General features: G+C 40.1%; 2 protein-coding genes and 1 long non-coding RNA gene across 3 annotated transcripts in view; all 3 read left to right on the top strand.

Moving 5' to 3' along the window:
- LOC112431695 (low affinity immunoglobulin epsilon Fc receptor) overlaps positions 1-13057 on the top strand; it is a 71792-nt gene that overhangs the window by 4338 nt on the left and 54397 nt on the right. The window lies entirely within an intron of this gene.
- Positions 1345-4476, top strand: LOC112431694 (C-type lectin domain family 12 member B). The gene is made up of 6 exons (XM_076879220.1): positions 1345-1756; positions 2078-2194; positions 3675-3785; positions 3866-3970; positions 4226-4365; positions 4447-4476. Exons 1-6 carry the CDS (start codon positions 1600-1602, stop codon positions 4474-4476), a joined length of 660 nt encoding a protein of 219 aa, XP_076735335.1. The 5' UTR covers positions 1345-1599.
- On the top strand, positions 10146-12785 carry LOC143414809 (uncharacterized). The gene is made up of 3 exons (XR_013095488.1): positions 10146-10413; positions 10521-11553; positions 12568-12785. It is a non-coding gene; the product is annotated as an uncharacterized LOC143414809 (long non-coding RNA).

The raw sequence follows: 13057 nt of genomic DNA on the forward strand, positions 1-13057 counted from the left end.
CAGAGGTCAAACGTTTACTATAGGTCTTTACCAGGTTTGCACACACAGTAGCTGGTATTTTGGCCCATTCCTCCATGCAGATCTTCTCGAGAGCAGTGATGTTTTGGGGCTGTCGCCGAGCAACACGGACTTTCAACTCCCGCCACAGATTTTCTATGGGGTTGAGGTCTGGAGACTGGCTAGGCCACTCCAGGACTTTCAAATGCTTCTTACGGAGCCACTCCTTTGTTGCCCGGGCGGTGTGTTTTGGATCATTGTCATGTTGGAAGACCCAGCCTCGTTTCATCTTCAAAGTTCTCACTGATGGAAGGAGGTTTTGGCTCAAAATCTCACGATACATGGCCCCATTCATTCTGTCCTTAACACGGATCAGTCGTCCTGTCCCCTTGGCAGAAAAACAGCCCCATAGCATGATGTTTCCACCCCCATGCTTCACAGTAGGTATGGTGTTCTTGGGATGCAACTCAGTATTCTTCTTCCTCCAAACACGACGAGTTGAGTTTATACCAAAAAGTTCTACTTTGGTTTCATCTGACCACATGACATTCTCCCAATCCTCTGCTGTATCATCCATGTGCTCTCTGGCAAACTTCAGACGGGCCTGGACATGCACTGGCTTCAGCAGCGGAACACGTCTGGCACTGCGGGATTTGATTCTCTGCCGTTGTAGTGTGTTACTGATGGTGACCTTTGTTACTTTGGTCCCAGCTCTCTGCAGGTCATTCACCAGGTCCCCCCGTGTGGTTCTGGGATCTTTGCTCACCGTTCTCATGATCATTTTGACCCCACGGGATGAGATCTTGCGTGGAGCCCCAGATCAAGGGAGATTATCAGTGGTCTTGTATGTCTTCCATTTTCTGATGATTGCTCCCACAGTTGATTTTTTCACACCAAGCTGCTTGCCTATTGTAGATTCACTCTTCCCAGTCTGGTGCAGGTCTACAATACTTTTCCTGGTGTCCTTCGAAAGCTCTTTGGTCTTGGCCATGGCGGAGTTTGGAGTCTGACTGTTTGAGGCTGTGGACAGGTGTCTTTTATACAGATGATGAGTTCAAACAGGTGCCATTCATACAGGTAACGAGTGGGGGACAGAAAAGCTTCTTACAGAAGACGTTACAGGTCTGTGAGAGCCAGAGATTTTCCTTGTTTGAGGTGACCAAATACTTATTTTCCACCCTGATTTACCAATAAATTCTTTACAAATCCTACCATGTGGATTCATGGATTTTTATTTCACATTCTGTCTCTCACAGTTGAAGTGTACCTCTGGTGCAAATTACTGACCTCTGTCATCATTTTAAGTGGGGGAACTTGCACAATCGGTGGCTGACTAAATACTTTTTTGCCCTACTGTATTGTACAACACAGAGTTTTATCTGTAGTTAAGAGAAACACAAAATGCAGTTAAGACATTTTTATGCAAATTAATCACACGGTCTGTGTTTCCTTACACGCTGCCACTTCCTCAAAGCTTCTTCCTGCCTGAAAGCAGACAGAAGGCTGGACAAGAATAAAACAGCTCGATATCTTCCAGGGTCAGTACTGCAGAACTGTTAGAGTACAGTTTAAACTCCTGCTCAGCGTCTCCGTCCTCTCACGATGTCCTCAGATATTTATGCCAAACCAGATCTATCAAAGAAGGTGAGATACAGCAGAAAGCAGGACGGAGCAGAGTGGGAGCAGAGGGAGGTGGATATCTACGAGAGTACAGATGAGATGAGAGATAGTTATGATCATTTTCAGTCGCAGGAAGGAGGTAAGTCAATTATGAATCTAAATGTACTTCCAGTTTGTTACAGTCAGCTTTTAAAGCCAAATTACTGCAGCCCACCAAACATCTGTTTCTCCATTTGCTGTATGAACCTTTTTAATTTAAATTCTTTCCCACAATAGTTTGTAAGTCACTTATTGATTAACAGGAACTTCTTTCAGTCACAGTGCAGATGTTATATTTCCTTTGTTTTTTGGCAACCGGCCCTTTTTTGACGTTAAGCTGATACAACCACAACCACAGGTCTGTTAACCACAGACTGACAGGAAATAAGCACAAACCAACATCCACACTGCTTTCTAACAGGACCACAGACTCTGAATCCTCCTTCAGTCCTGAAGGGCTCTTTCAGATGTGCTACACTGGGTCTAAGAGTGCTGTGCCTCCTGATGTTAGCTGGGATCATCATCCTGTCCATATGCTGTAAGATAAGATACAACCTCTGAACTTCTCCTGCAAATGAATGTATGACTGATACTGAATCCCAGCAGCCAACAAACATGCAGCTTCACAACCAGAACGTGTCCTTCTGCCACAGCAAATACAGGAAGTACATGAAGCCAACACAGAAGCAGCAAACACTGCAGTTCCTTTAATGACCACTGGAGGCTGATGCTGAAAGCGAGTCAGTCCCCACAGACTCCCATGTTAACATGAGCACCTTTGCTGCAGTAAAAACATGTTTCCATTCAGGACCAAATGAGTTTTGGTCTCTAAGGATAGTTTCCTCTTCATAAAAACTGCACGGTGGCATTTTAAATGGAATTCTCTGATCAATAATATGAGCTGCTGTGTGGTACAGCCTGACCAACACGTTGGTTTTGCTGACTGAGCTTCTAGTATTTCATGAGTCTGTTACTTAGCACTGATTAGCAGGTGTGTGTCTGTGTGCATGATTCCTGGCTCATATCTTGTGTGTGTTGTGGAGTGAATGTTCTTGTTGTTCCTTCAAACTCTTCACTCAACATGGTGATTCTGTGATTATCTCAACAAAGCAGACAGGCAGCAGCATCTGCTGCAGACTGATGCAGGTGCAGCCACACTATGTTAGACAGTGGCCGTCTGTCATTGTGCGACTAGTTAGTTCACTTGGTGTATTAAGCAGGTAGCTAACAAGCTAATGTTAGCTCCATTCATCTGCTGGGATATATCAATGAATCTTTTTTTATTACATCAAATCACAACAACAGTTGCCTCGAGGTTCTTTATATTATCAGGTAAAGACTCCACAATAACAAAAACAACAACACAGAGAAAACTCCCAGCAGCTGCTGATGTTTGGATTTTAAGGTGGTTTGATTCTATGTTTTAAATCAGTTGATGATCTTCAGCTGACCTTTAGCTCCTGGTGGAGCTGTGACAGACTTAATGCTGGATCAGCAGAAACATCACAAATCTATGATGTGAGAACAGAGACGCCTGCAAAAGGACGTCTGAAAGCAGGAAGTTCCTGGAAGCTGCAGGAAGAAACATTTATTAATTATAAATAAGCAGAAAGAGGAAGTGTTGAAGCCTCAGAGCAGCTTTGACTGAATGTAAAAAGACATATTTTCAGTGAGAACAGGCACATGTCACATGAGTCAGAATCTATTCTTTCAAAGCATGTAGATAACATCTCTGACTACAGGTGTAGAAATGCTGTTTGACTCTTCACCTTCTTCCTCCACACTGAAGCACAATTATTCTGAATCTTGTCAGTGGTTTTTGTTCACAGTTGATACGTATTTAGCTCATCAGATTTCCTGTAGTTCTAACACCTCCACCCACAGGACATGTTAAAGAACAATGGCTGCAAGTTTCTGACTCTTATTGATATTTGACAAAGCAGAGGAAGAAGATTATTTCTGTTCAACGTTTCACTCATTTTATTTTATTTTATTTTGCTTTCACTGAAATATTTCAGATGCTTTGAACAAGAGTGAAAACAAAAGACTTCATGCTAAATGTGACAAACTGAACCACGTTTACAATGACACCAAAAAGAATCACACTGAGCTCCAGGATGAACTTCAAGGTAAGCAAACACCAAGTTCTTATATCACAGATATATTTGTAGAACATTTTAACTTAATTTGAATCTTTTTTTCTCTAAAGGCACAAAAACCAGCCGGACTCAGTTACAGAGCCGTTATGATGAACTGAGTAAAAACCACAGTCAGTTACAGGAAGAAGTGAAGAAGCTGAAGGAGAAGATAGAAGGTAATAAAGTTTGAATAACTGATAGAAAACATCAGTGTTACACAGTGATAACCTGATTGTGTCTTTGTTTTGAATCCTAAATGTTTGATGCTGTGTAACAGTTTCTCTGTATAAATGTAAGTTTCAGTTCATTATGAATAAGAGAGAAAACCTGAGTTTAAATGAAGCATTTACAGGGAAAATGACAGGAACCAAAGATTAATGTGATACAACAGGACACAAAGTCTGACTTTAAAACATGTGTTTGACTTTAAGAGAAGTGTCCTGATCGATGGATGAGATTTGGAAGCAGCTGTTACTTTAAATCCACTGAGAAGAAAACTTGGCCTGAGAGTCAAAACCACTGTAAGACCAAAGGAGCTGATCTGGTGATGATAAACAGCAAAGAGGAACAGGTGGGTGTGTTTGTTCATGTCTGTGTGATCTTTGATGGAGCTGACAGTCATCTGTTACTTGTGTCTTTGACCTGCTGTCAGTCTGTGACCTGCTTCCTGTCTCCACTCTGATGGATTTCTTGGATTCTCCTTTTTTGTTGCAGACACATTCAAACGTAAAGTTTTTACACATTTGACAAACATTTAATTTACACAGAAATGTTATAAAATGAGAGAAATCCTCATAATCCAGATTATTTTTCTGATTCAATCCAACTGAATCAAATGATTTGTTAACACTGATTCCACTGCAACACTGACTGAGCTACAGGAGGAGCTGATATTCATCGATTCTTTGGCTCTTTCTGATTTCTGCACAATGGAAGAAAAGTTTCATCACAGTTATTCTTCCTTCAGACATGTTCACAAGATGATGTCACTACAACAGAAGTGCTGAATTATGACTGGAGACAATATTTGTGTCTCTTCTCAAACAGGAATTTGTCAGTAATTTCAGAGGATTCTCTTGGATTGGTCTGAGATCCAACCAGACATCAAGAGGATATGAATGGGAATGGGTGGACGGATCAGCGCTGACAGAAACGTGAGACTTTAGTTTGTTTCTATTCCAGAGTTATTATTTAGAAGTGAAACACTGATGTTTTGGAAGATAGATCAGCAATACATGAGCTGAGCTATTTTCCAACAGCCCCACAAACTGAATGTAAAGAAAAGCAGAAATCCTCCTTTGAATGAACAGCTGTGCTTGAACTCTCTTCATCTGCAGTCTGTGATGACGTTCAGTTACAACAAGTCAGTTTGAAGGAATCAGGATTGAAACATGTTCAAAGCAGCGACCGACACATTTCACTTTGTTCAATTTGTCTTCATGTTTTTGTGCTGTAATGTTTCTTTTCTCACAGAACAAAAAGTGTTTCAGAGAATTCCTGTCTCTTCTTCTTTGGTGTTTGTAAAACTTCAGAACATATGAAGGAAGAAGCTTCAGTAAATATGACCTGATAGACACACATTTCAAAGTGATGTCTGTAAACAGCTGACAAAACAGTTTCAAACAGCAGAAAGTCAGCTCTGACTTCTTTTTATTCTCCATTTTTACAGCAGGAAGATTTCATATTCATCAAAGCTTGAAAGCTGTTTTAGTGTGCATGATGATTCTCAGAGAAAAGTCTAAAGGAGGGAAAGTGGGCGAGAAACCTGGGAAAGAAATACAGCAAATATTGGAAATATTCCAAAAGAGACGCATATTTATATGAATGTGACAATAGTTATGAGTTTAGTCCAGTTTCATATCAGATTTGATCTCTCTGACAGGTTCAGGGGAACAGGATGGTCAGATCCTTATTCTGGATACCGTGGAGTCTGCTGTGACGATGATGGGAAATGGAGACGGTTATATTATTCTCATTCAATGACCTTCATCTGTGAGAGATGAGTTTGGTGCTTTGATGTAAATGTTTGAATAATCCAACCAAAGACACCTCACTATGAAATGTCCTGCATGAGCCTCAGACTCAGCTTACAGTCTTTACTTGTTCATTCTGCATCATATATTGATTACATATATTGTCCCTCTGTGCTCTGTGCTGTACAGTAAGGTTGGAAGTCATCCACACAAAACCTTGAAGTACTTCATTACTCTGTAGTTCCAGCAAATTGTTCTAATAAAAGTCAAAGTGCAGCTTGTCTTTACTTTGCTTTACTTGGTTTATTCATCAGCCTGTTTGTCCTAAAACTACAGTAAATGTCTTGTTTCTAAAAGTTCAGCAAAAAATATCAAATGTGGGTTACTGCTGGTTAGTTAGTGTGACTTCATACAAACCTGTGTGTTACACCAGTGGAAGAAGCTTTTCCTTCATCAGTCTTCTTGTTTCTTACTATAGGGCTGAACAGCTACACTAACACTCTCTGGCTCTATGCTGCCCCCCTGTGGTCACAGTTGTAGTCAGTGTTGGTATGAAATGTTTGAAAGCTTCAGCACCACAGACAGCTACAGGCAGCTCCACCCTCTCTGTACCATGTCTTTCTTAAACAGAAATAAGACAAAATAGAAACAGTAGAAGAAAATATAAAAGGCCAATTCAAATATAAAATAGACACAGCGGTCTGCAGCATCAGCAGAAGTGATACAAACAGGTGCTGAGATGCAGTGAACATAGAGCAGCATTATTATTTTCAGACTCGTGGATGGGAAATAATACATACAAATACATATTTAGATATTTCTTTTACTGCATGTTGACTGTTTATATGAAATATATTTATATAAATCACAAAATAAATAGCTGGTGTCTAATATGTGTTTTCAGCGCCTAAAGTGGAAACTGGTGAGGAAAATGTACTCAAAACAAGGCTTTACTTGCACAGTCTCCCCATCAGTTTATCAACAGACGTCTCAAATAACAGAAAAAATTGACATACAAACATGGGGGGATCAGACTGAAAGACCACGCTGCATTTTAGATGAAGCTGCTGTCCCAAATACTTCCATGTTAGAACTTTGAATCTTTAGATATTTCAGGGTATTTCAATCGTTTCCCACATTTCTGAACACATTTAGAATAACGACCACAGCACGTCTTATATTTTCAGTGACCAATCTAAAGTCTGCAAACATTTTCATGCACCAGCACATCACAGAGCACAGATGATATCATCACATCTGTCAGGACAGAAACACTAGCAGCAGTAAAAAGTACTGCAGAGGCTCAGGTTTGTGTTCAGCCCAGGCTCTGTGCTGCAGCTCAGCCCCTCTCTCCCCACTTTCTGTACTGTTTCAATGGTCTCTGTCCAAAAACAACACTGAAGAAATAACTATGGGAGTAGTAGAGTTCATAAACTCAAATCATGTATGAATAAATAAAAATATAACATTAATACATGCTGTATAATTTGTTAAATAAACTTTGGACAAACCCAGAAAGTTGATTCTGTTTCTCTGCATGTTGTGTTTTGTTTTAATTGTAATCATGAAATATAAAAGTGGTGCAGGGGTTTTGGTTTTTCAGGCCTAGTTTGGACACCACAGTCCTGCAGACGAGGACTCAAAATTTTATTACAGACACAACAGTGCAGGTCCAAACATACCTGAGTGAACCAAACAGTGGAAGACTGAAGAATCCCCACGAGTACTGGGCAGGACTGAAAATGTTCATCCCAACTTGTATAAACTTGCTGTTGCTTCTTCGGCTACACCTGCTTCATCTGTGAGCTGTGAAAGGGTTTTTTCTAAATCAGGTGAAATCATCTCAAAAAAAGAGAAACTGACTGAAGCAAAACACAGTGGAAAAGATTTTATTAAATAAAAATAAAAGGTTATTATGATATAAAAATAAATTACATGTTGTATCATAAAGATCATAAAGACAGATTAAGATTATATTTGGAATTTATGTACTGCCATCACAAACATTATTCACTAATTCTATTCTTTCTATTCTATTTATTCTATTCTATTCTATTCGTTCTATTCAAAGCTTCACACCAAAGTTATGTCATTATAATGTCTTTGCCTGTTTTACATTTATTGTCCACTTGATGGCACAGTAGAGCAAGTGACACGTCATGAAGCGTCGGCTCATAAGTGGCCAGTTGGATGGAAAGCTTCAGTGCTTCATGAAGCTTCATCTTGGCACCACTAACAAAACCTCAGGCAACACATTAAACTAGAAACTAAGAAACTGGGAAACAACTGGGAGGACACAGAACCCATGAAATTCACAGGAACACAGCTTGATGGGACAACATGACAGAGACCAGAGGGAGACAGACAATATTTACTCAGGAGGAGATTAGTGCAGAGTGGACACACCTGGGGAACACAGCTGAACAGAATCTGACTGATGAGACATGAACACCAATATAACGCACACAAAATGGGAGATTATCAAAGTAAAACAGGAAGTAACAAAAACACACTGAGACTCAGATGGCAATATGTGAACTTGACACTTTAACTGTGGATAAACAGACATGAGGACATGACAGACTGAGGAGACAAAAAAAATCAAATCAGGAACTAGAAAATAATTATCCAAAAGAAAAACCCAAAAACTGGGTCATAGACCCAGGACTGTGACAGCATCAGTGTGCAAGCACAGTGAACACAGAGCAGTAACTGTTAGTAAAGCACAGCTGTGACTCAGCTATCTGAGCAGAAAGGTGAAGGAAGAGGCATCAGAGTGTAAGAGGACATGCACATCTACGACAGTACAGACGATATCAGAGATAATCAAAGAGATTTTCAGTCACAGGAAGAAAATGATGAAAATGTTTAACTCTCGTCTGGTGTTCATATTTTTGTTACTCAGCCAGTGTTGACAGGTCTGGTGGCCCCACCCCCATTATTGTCATATTAAATCAATACATTCATAAATAATCAAAACGCTCCTTTTACATCCTCACATCATTTGTATAAAAGCAGTTTGATCAAAGGTGGGTTACTGCTGGTTAGTTAGTGTGACTTCATACAAAACCTGTGTGTTTTCCTTCATCAGTCTTCTTGTTTCTTACTATAGGGCTGAACAGCTACACTAACACTCTCTGGCTCTATGCTGCCCCCTGTGGTGACATTTCATGATGATATAAAATATTAATATTAAACAAAAAGTTTGCAAATGCACATATTTAAACACATTGAACTATGGAAGTTATATTTATATTTAGAGGCCTAAACATCTAAAAATGGTCTCATATTATTTTAGTCACAAAATGTTTCAGCTTCACTTCTATTTGACATCCAGTCTAAGACATAACTGTCAGGTCGAGGTGTGGAAGAGAGGGAAGGACTCGAACGCAGGACTCAGAATAAAAAGAAGTCTTTAACATCCAGATATTTAATGAACAAGAGCGAGCTGGAGATCACAGAGGGACATACAGGGAACATAACAGATGTCTCAAAGAGACAGCACTTTATACACAAACAGCTGATTGGAAAACAGGACACAGTTTTGGGGGGGAGCTCCCAATTCTTACTAAAGAGTTCAGTGCATTAGTGATGGATCTATTAAGGTGGGATAAAGTTTTTACAACAGCTCTCACAAATCTTTTCCAATATGGTTTCAAATCTATCAGGACTGTCAAGAGCAGCTTTGTGATAAAAACAAATATCTGTGATGGAGAGGTAATCAAAGAGTGTCATGCTAAAATGCTCTGGGAAAAAAGAATCCTTTGGGAATGTGCTCTTCACCAGGTGAACTGTGACAACATGAATCAGGATTACTGAGGGAAATCTGGAGTTAGTTTATTAGGGTTGAAAATTGAAGGCAGCTGTTTGAATTATTTTATTATACACAATGCAAATGTGCTCATATGAGTTGGCACTCTGTCTTTCGAAGGTCGAAAGCTTAGAGACATAGAGTGCACGGGGACTTTGCAGCAACGCTTACATACACATGAAAATGGTTTTCTGTAAGTCTCTGGGTGTCATGGTCCTGGTCGTTGACCCAGCGTTTTGTGTTCATTTTGGTGTCATCTCATGTGTTGTGTTCATTCTTATTTTGTATTAGTTCTTAGGGTTTGGTTCATGTGATTAGTGCTTTAGTGTTCTCCCTCCTGTGCTCTGTTTGTGTCCCTGAGCTTGTCTTTGTGAATTTCCTGTTTTACTTTGAAGGTCTGTGTCTGTTATCACTGTGTCAGCTTGTGTCTTCCTGTCGTCTTGTGAATTAGGTTCAGCTGTGCTCCCCTCCTGTGTGTCATTACCTGATTACCTTGTGTTTGTATATATAGTGTGTGCCTGCCTGTGTTCCTCATCGGTTCGTCTGTGTTACGCTGTTGTTCTGCAGCTTTCTGCTCCACAGCCTGCTCTTTGTTCCCAGCTCACCTCTTTATGTGTTTCCCTGATTGTGACCTTGTGAGTTACAGTTTTGTGTTTTGTTATTTTTAGTTCTCCCCAGTTTAGGGTTTTGTTCAGTTCTGCCCTCACTTTTGTTACTGAGCACTGTAAATAAACCTCACTCGCATCTCCACCACTGTCTGCAACTCGGGTCCCCATTCACGCCACCACACGATAGCTGCACCAGCTGTGACACTGGGTCAGAGAGTCCAAACTAGGTATCCTGAACCAGACCTTAGAATCAGTAGAAGAACAATAAATAACAACATTAGATAACCAAGGCTACACAGGGTGTGTTTTTGTGTCCTTGTGTCTCTGATTCCAGGAAAAGAAGCAGATAGGAGGTCGAGGGAGCAGCAGACGTGGAGTGAATGAGGAGTTGTAGCAGACTGCCACGCCGCTTCTGGAAGAACATAGTCATAATAATACATGTTCTTCTTGTAGTATAAAACTGTACGGCCCGCTCTGAGGGTCATCTTTGGTGTGAGGCTGACTCTGGCATCACATCACAGTCCAGTGCTGTAAAATTGGAATTTCAAATACCAAAGCAAATGAAATCTTTTTAATAGACAGATATTTTCTCCTGAAATTCCTTCTGACATTTTGAACACGACAAGCTTCAGTTGAAAAACAGAGTGACTGCATCTCTATTTTGGTGGTGTCTAAGACCTGAAGACACACGGAGTAAGTGGACAAGCTCACTGTGGCCGGTTGGGAGAAGCTGGAACTAAATCCTATAAAACACATTTCCCTCAGTCGGGCTCAACAGCAGAGCAGCTCAGTCAGAAACATTTCATGTGTGTGCTGGAAAATAAAGTGTGTGACCTGAAGAGGCTGTGGTGGCCAGTCTGTGCTGAGAGAAACACACCAGTGACACAGGGCCCGACCTCATATTTCCTGTGACACTCATGTGCTTCTACGTACTTATGATGTGTACAGAGTCATGAAACCAGGAAGACTCATGAAAAAGGCATTATGTGCCGATTATTGCTGCTGACTTATATTTATAAATAACTTTTTAGCTTCTTTTTTATTTTAAACAAACTCTCAGTAAAAAGTTTGCTAACCACAATGCAAAGCAGAAATGAAGTTGGCCCCTCTGTTGGTGGTTTGGTCTGCTGCTACTTCCTGTTTGATGTCTATTAAAAGCTGCCCGACTCAGAAACAAACCAGACAGACACTGAAGCCTCGTCAAACACTTTCACCCACCAAGATGTCCGCAGAAATTCAAGCTGCAGCAGATTTTCGAGTGAAATACAGCAGAAGGACCCACAGTGATGGACGACAGAGAGAGTACAGCAAGGTGCAGATGATAGACGATGGAGAGCAGCATCCTGATGTTGGGATACAAGAAGCTGGTAAGTAGGAAGCAACAAACATTTCAAAAGTTTACAATGAAGGAGGGAAGTGCTGCATGACTCTAATGGCTTATCCAGCAGGAGCTCTTCGGTGGTGCAACAGAAGTTTAAAAACAAACTTGCTAGAAACTGTGTGGAGCACAAATAACCTCAGAAAACAAGTTGATGTACATTTTTCAGAGCCAATTATAATATTAGGTTTTTTTTAGGCTTCAGTGACACAGGCCTAGACACAAGTTAGTAACCCATTGGTGGCCTTCGTACACTATTGCTGGTAGATTGGTCTTGCAACGTTTGTGTGGAAGTGATCAAGTGTGTTGCATCGAGTGCGATGCAAACTAGAAACAGAGAACATTTACCTCCAGGGTTAAAGTTGCTAAAGCCAGTTTGTACAAAAGGTTCAACTTTTACTTTGAAGGTAAATGTTAAAGAAGAATCTTCATACAAAAAGTGAATTATGGAGTTCCACAGGGTTCAGTGTTAGGACCAGTTTTGTTTACATTATACATGCTTCTGTTAGGCAGTATCATCATAAGGCATAGCAGACATTACCACTGCTGTGCAGATGATACCCACCTTCATCTGTCTATCAAGCCACACACCAATGAGTTAAACTGGCCATCATTAAGTGGTCTCTATGCCTGCTTGGCTGGGACCTAACATCTCAAAATAAGTCTTCCTGTGAGCAAATTATGAAGATTATTCATAATTATCATTATTAATATTGTCCTTTGCTTTAAAAGAGGTTTGTCAGACACTGTTGAAGAATCAATACATGTGGGAATAAACTAAAGATATGATTTTGCACCAAATTATATCAACCATGTTTTCCTCCAGTAGAACATTTTACCTGATTTCCTGTAATTCTCAAATATACAAGCTCAACTTGTTGGAAATGTCATTATTACTACAAGGCAGATCCATTTAATTAAGGCATGCTCCAGTATTAAAAATCTCAATTAAAAAGAAATCAGTAATATTATTATATAAAAAAGTTGGGTTTTTTCCCTTTAGGTGTTGACACTCAGAAGAAGCTTCCAGCTGGGAAACGAAGCAGTTTCAGAGGTTTTGAAGTGAACCTGGGAGTGCTGTATCTGCTGATTCTGGCTGCAATCACGACACGCTGTGAGAAATTTTATTACCATGTTGTGTTATCTCTCCAAAACCCCATGTACTTAGAGACTGTGTCTGCACCCAAACCAACAAAAAACAAATGAAGAATGTGGATTATTAAACATTAGGTGTCTCTCTTCCAAATCTCTGTGAGTACATGAATTAATAATGATCATCAAAACTGTCTTACTCTGGCTTACAGAAACATGTTTACAGCAGGATGATTATATTAGTTTCAATGACTCAACACCTCCAAGTTATACTAATTGTTAGAATTCTCTACCCTTAGGCAGGATCGTGAGAAGACATAGCATACAGTTTCACTGCTATGCAGATGACACCCAATTCTATCTGTCCATGAAGCCAGATAACACACACCAATTAGTTAAAC

The sequence above is a fragment of the Maylandia zebra genome, linkage group LG22, assembly GCF_041146795.1.
Source record: "Maylandia zebra isolate NMK-2024a linkage group LG22, Mzebra_GT3a, whole genome shotgun sequence".
NCBI classification, from domain to species: Eukaryota; Metazoa; Chordata; class Actinopteri; order Cichliformes; family Cichlidae; genus Maylandia; species Maylandia zebra.

Bases quoted from the DNA above. Each gene is read 5' to 3' on its own strand.
- LOC112431694 (XM_076879220.1), top strand. From the start codon at position 1,600: ATGTCCTCAGATATTTATGCCAAACCAGATCTATCAAAGAAGGTGAGA. The intron at 1,757-2,077 runs GTAAGTCAATTA...GCTTTCTAACAG, and splicing joins TTTTCAGTCGCAGGAAGGAG to GACCACAGACTCTGAATCCT. The intron at 3,786-3,865 runs GTAAGCAAACAC...TTTTCTCTAAAG, and splicing joins GCTCCAGGATGAACTTCAAG to GCACAAAAACCAGCCGGACT.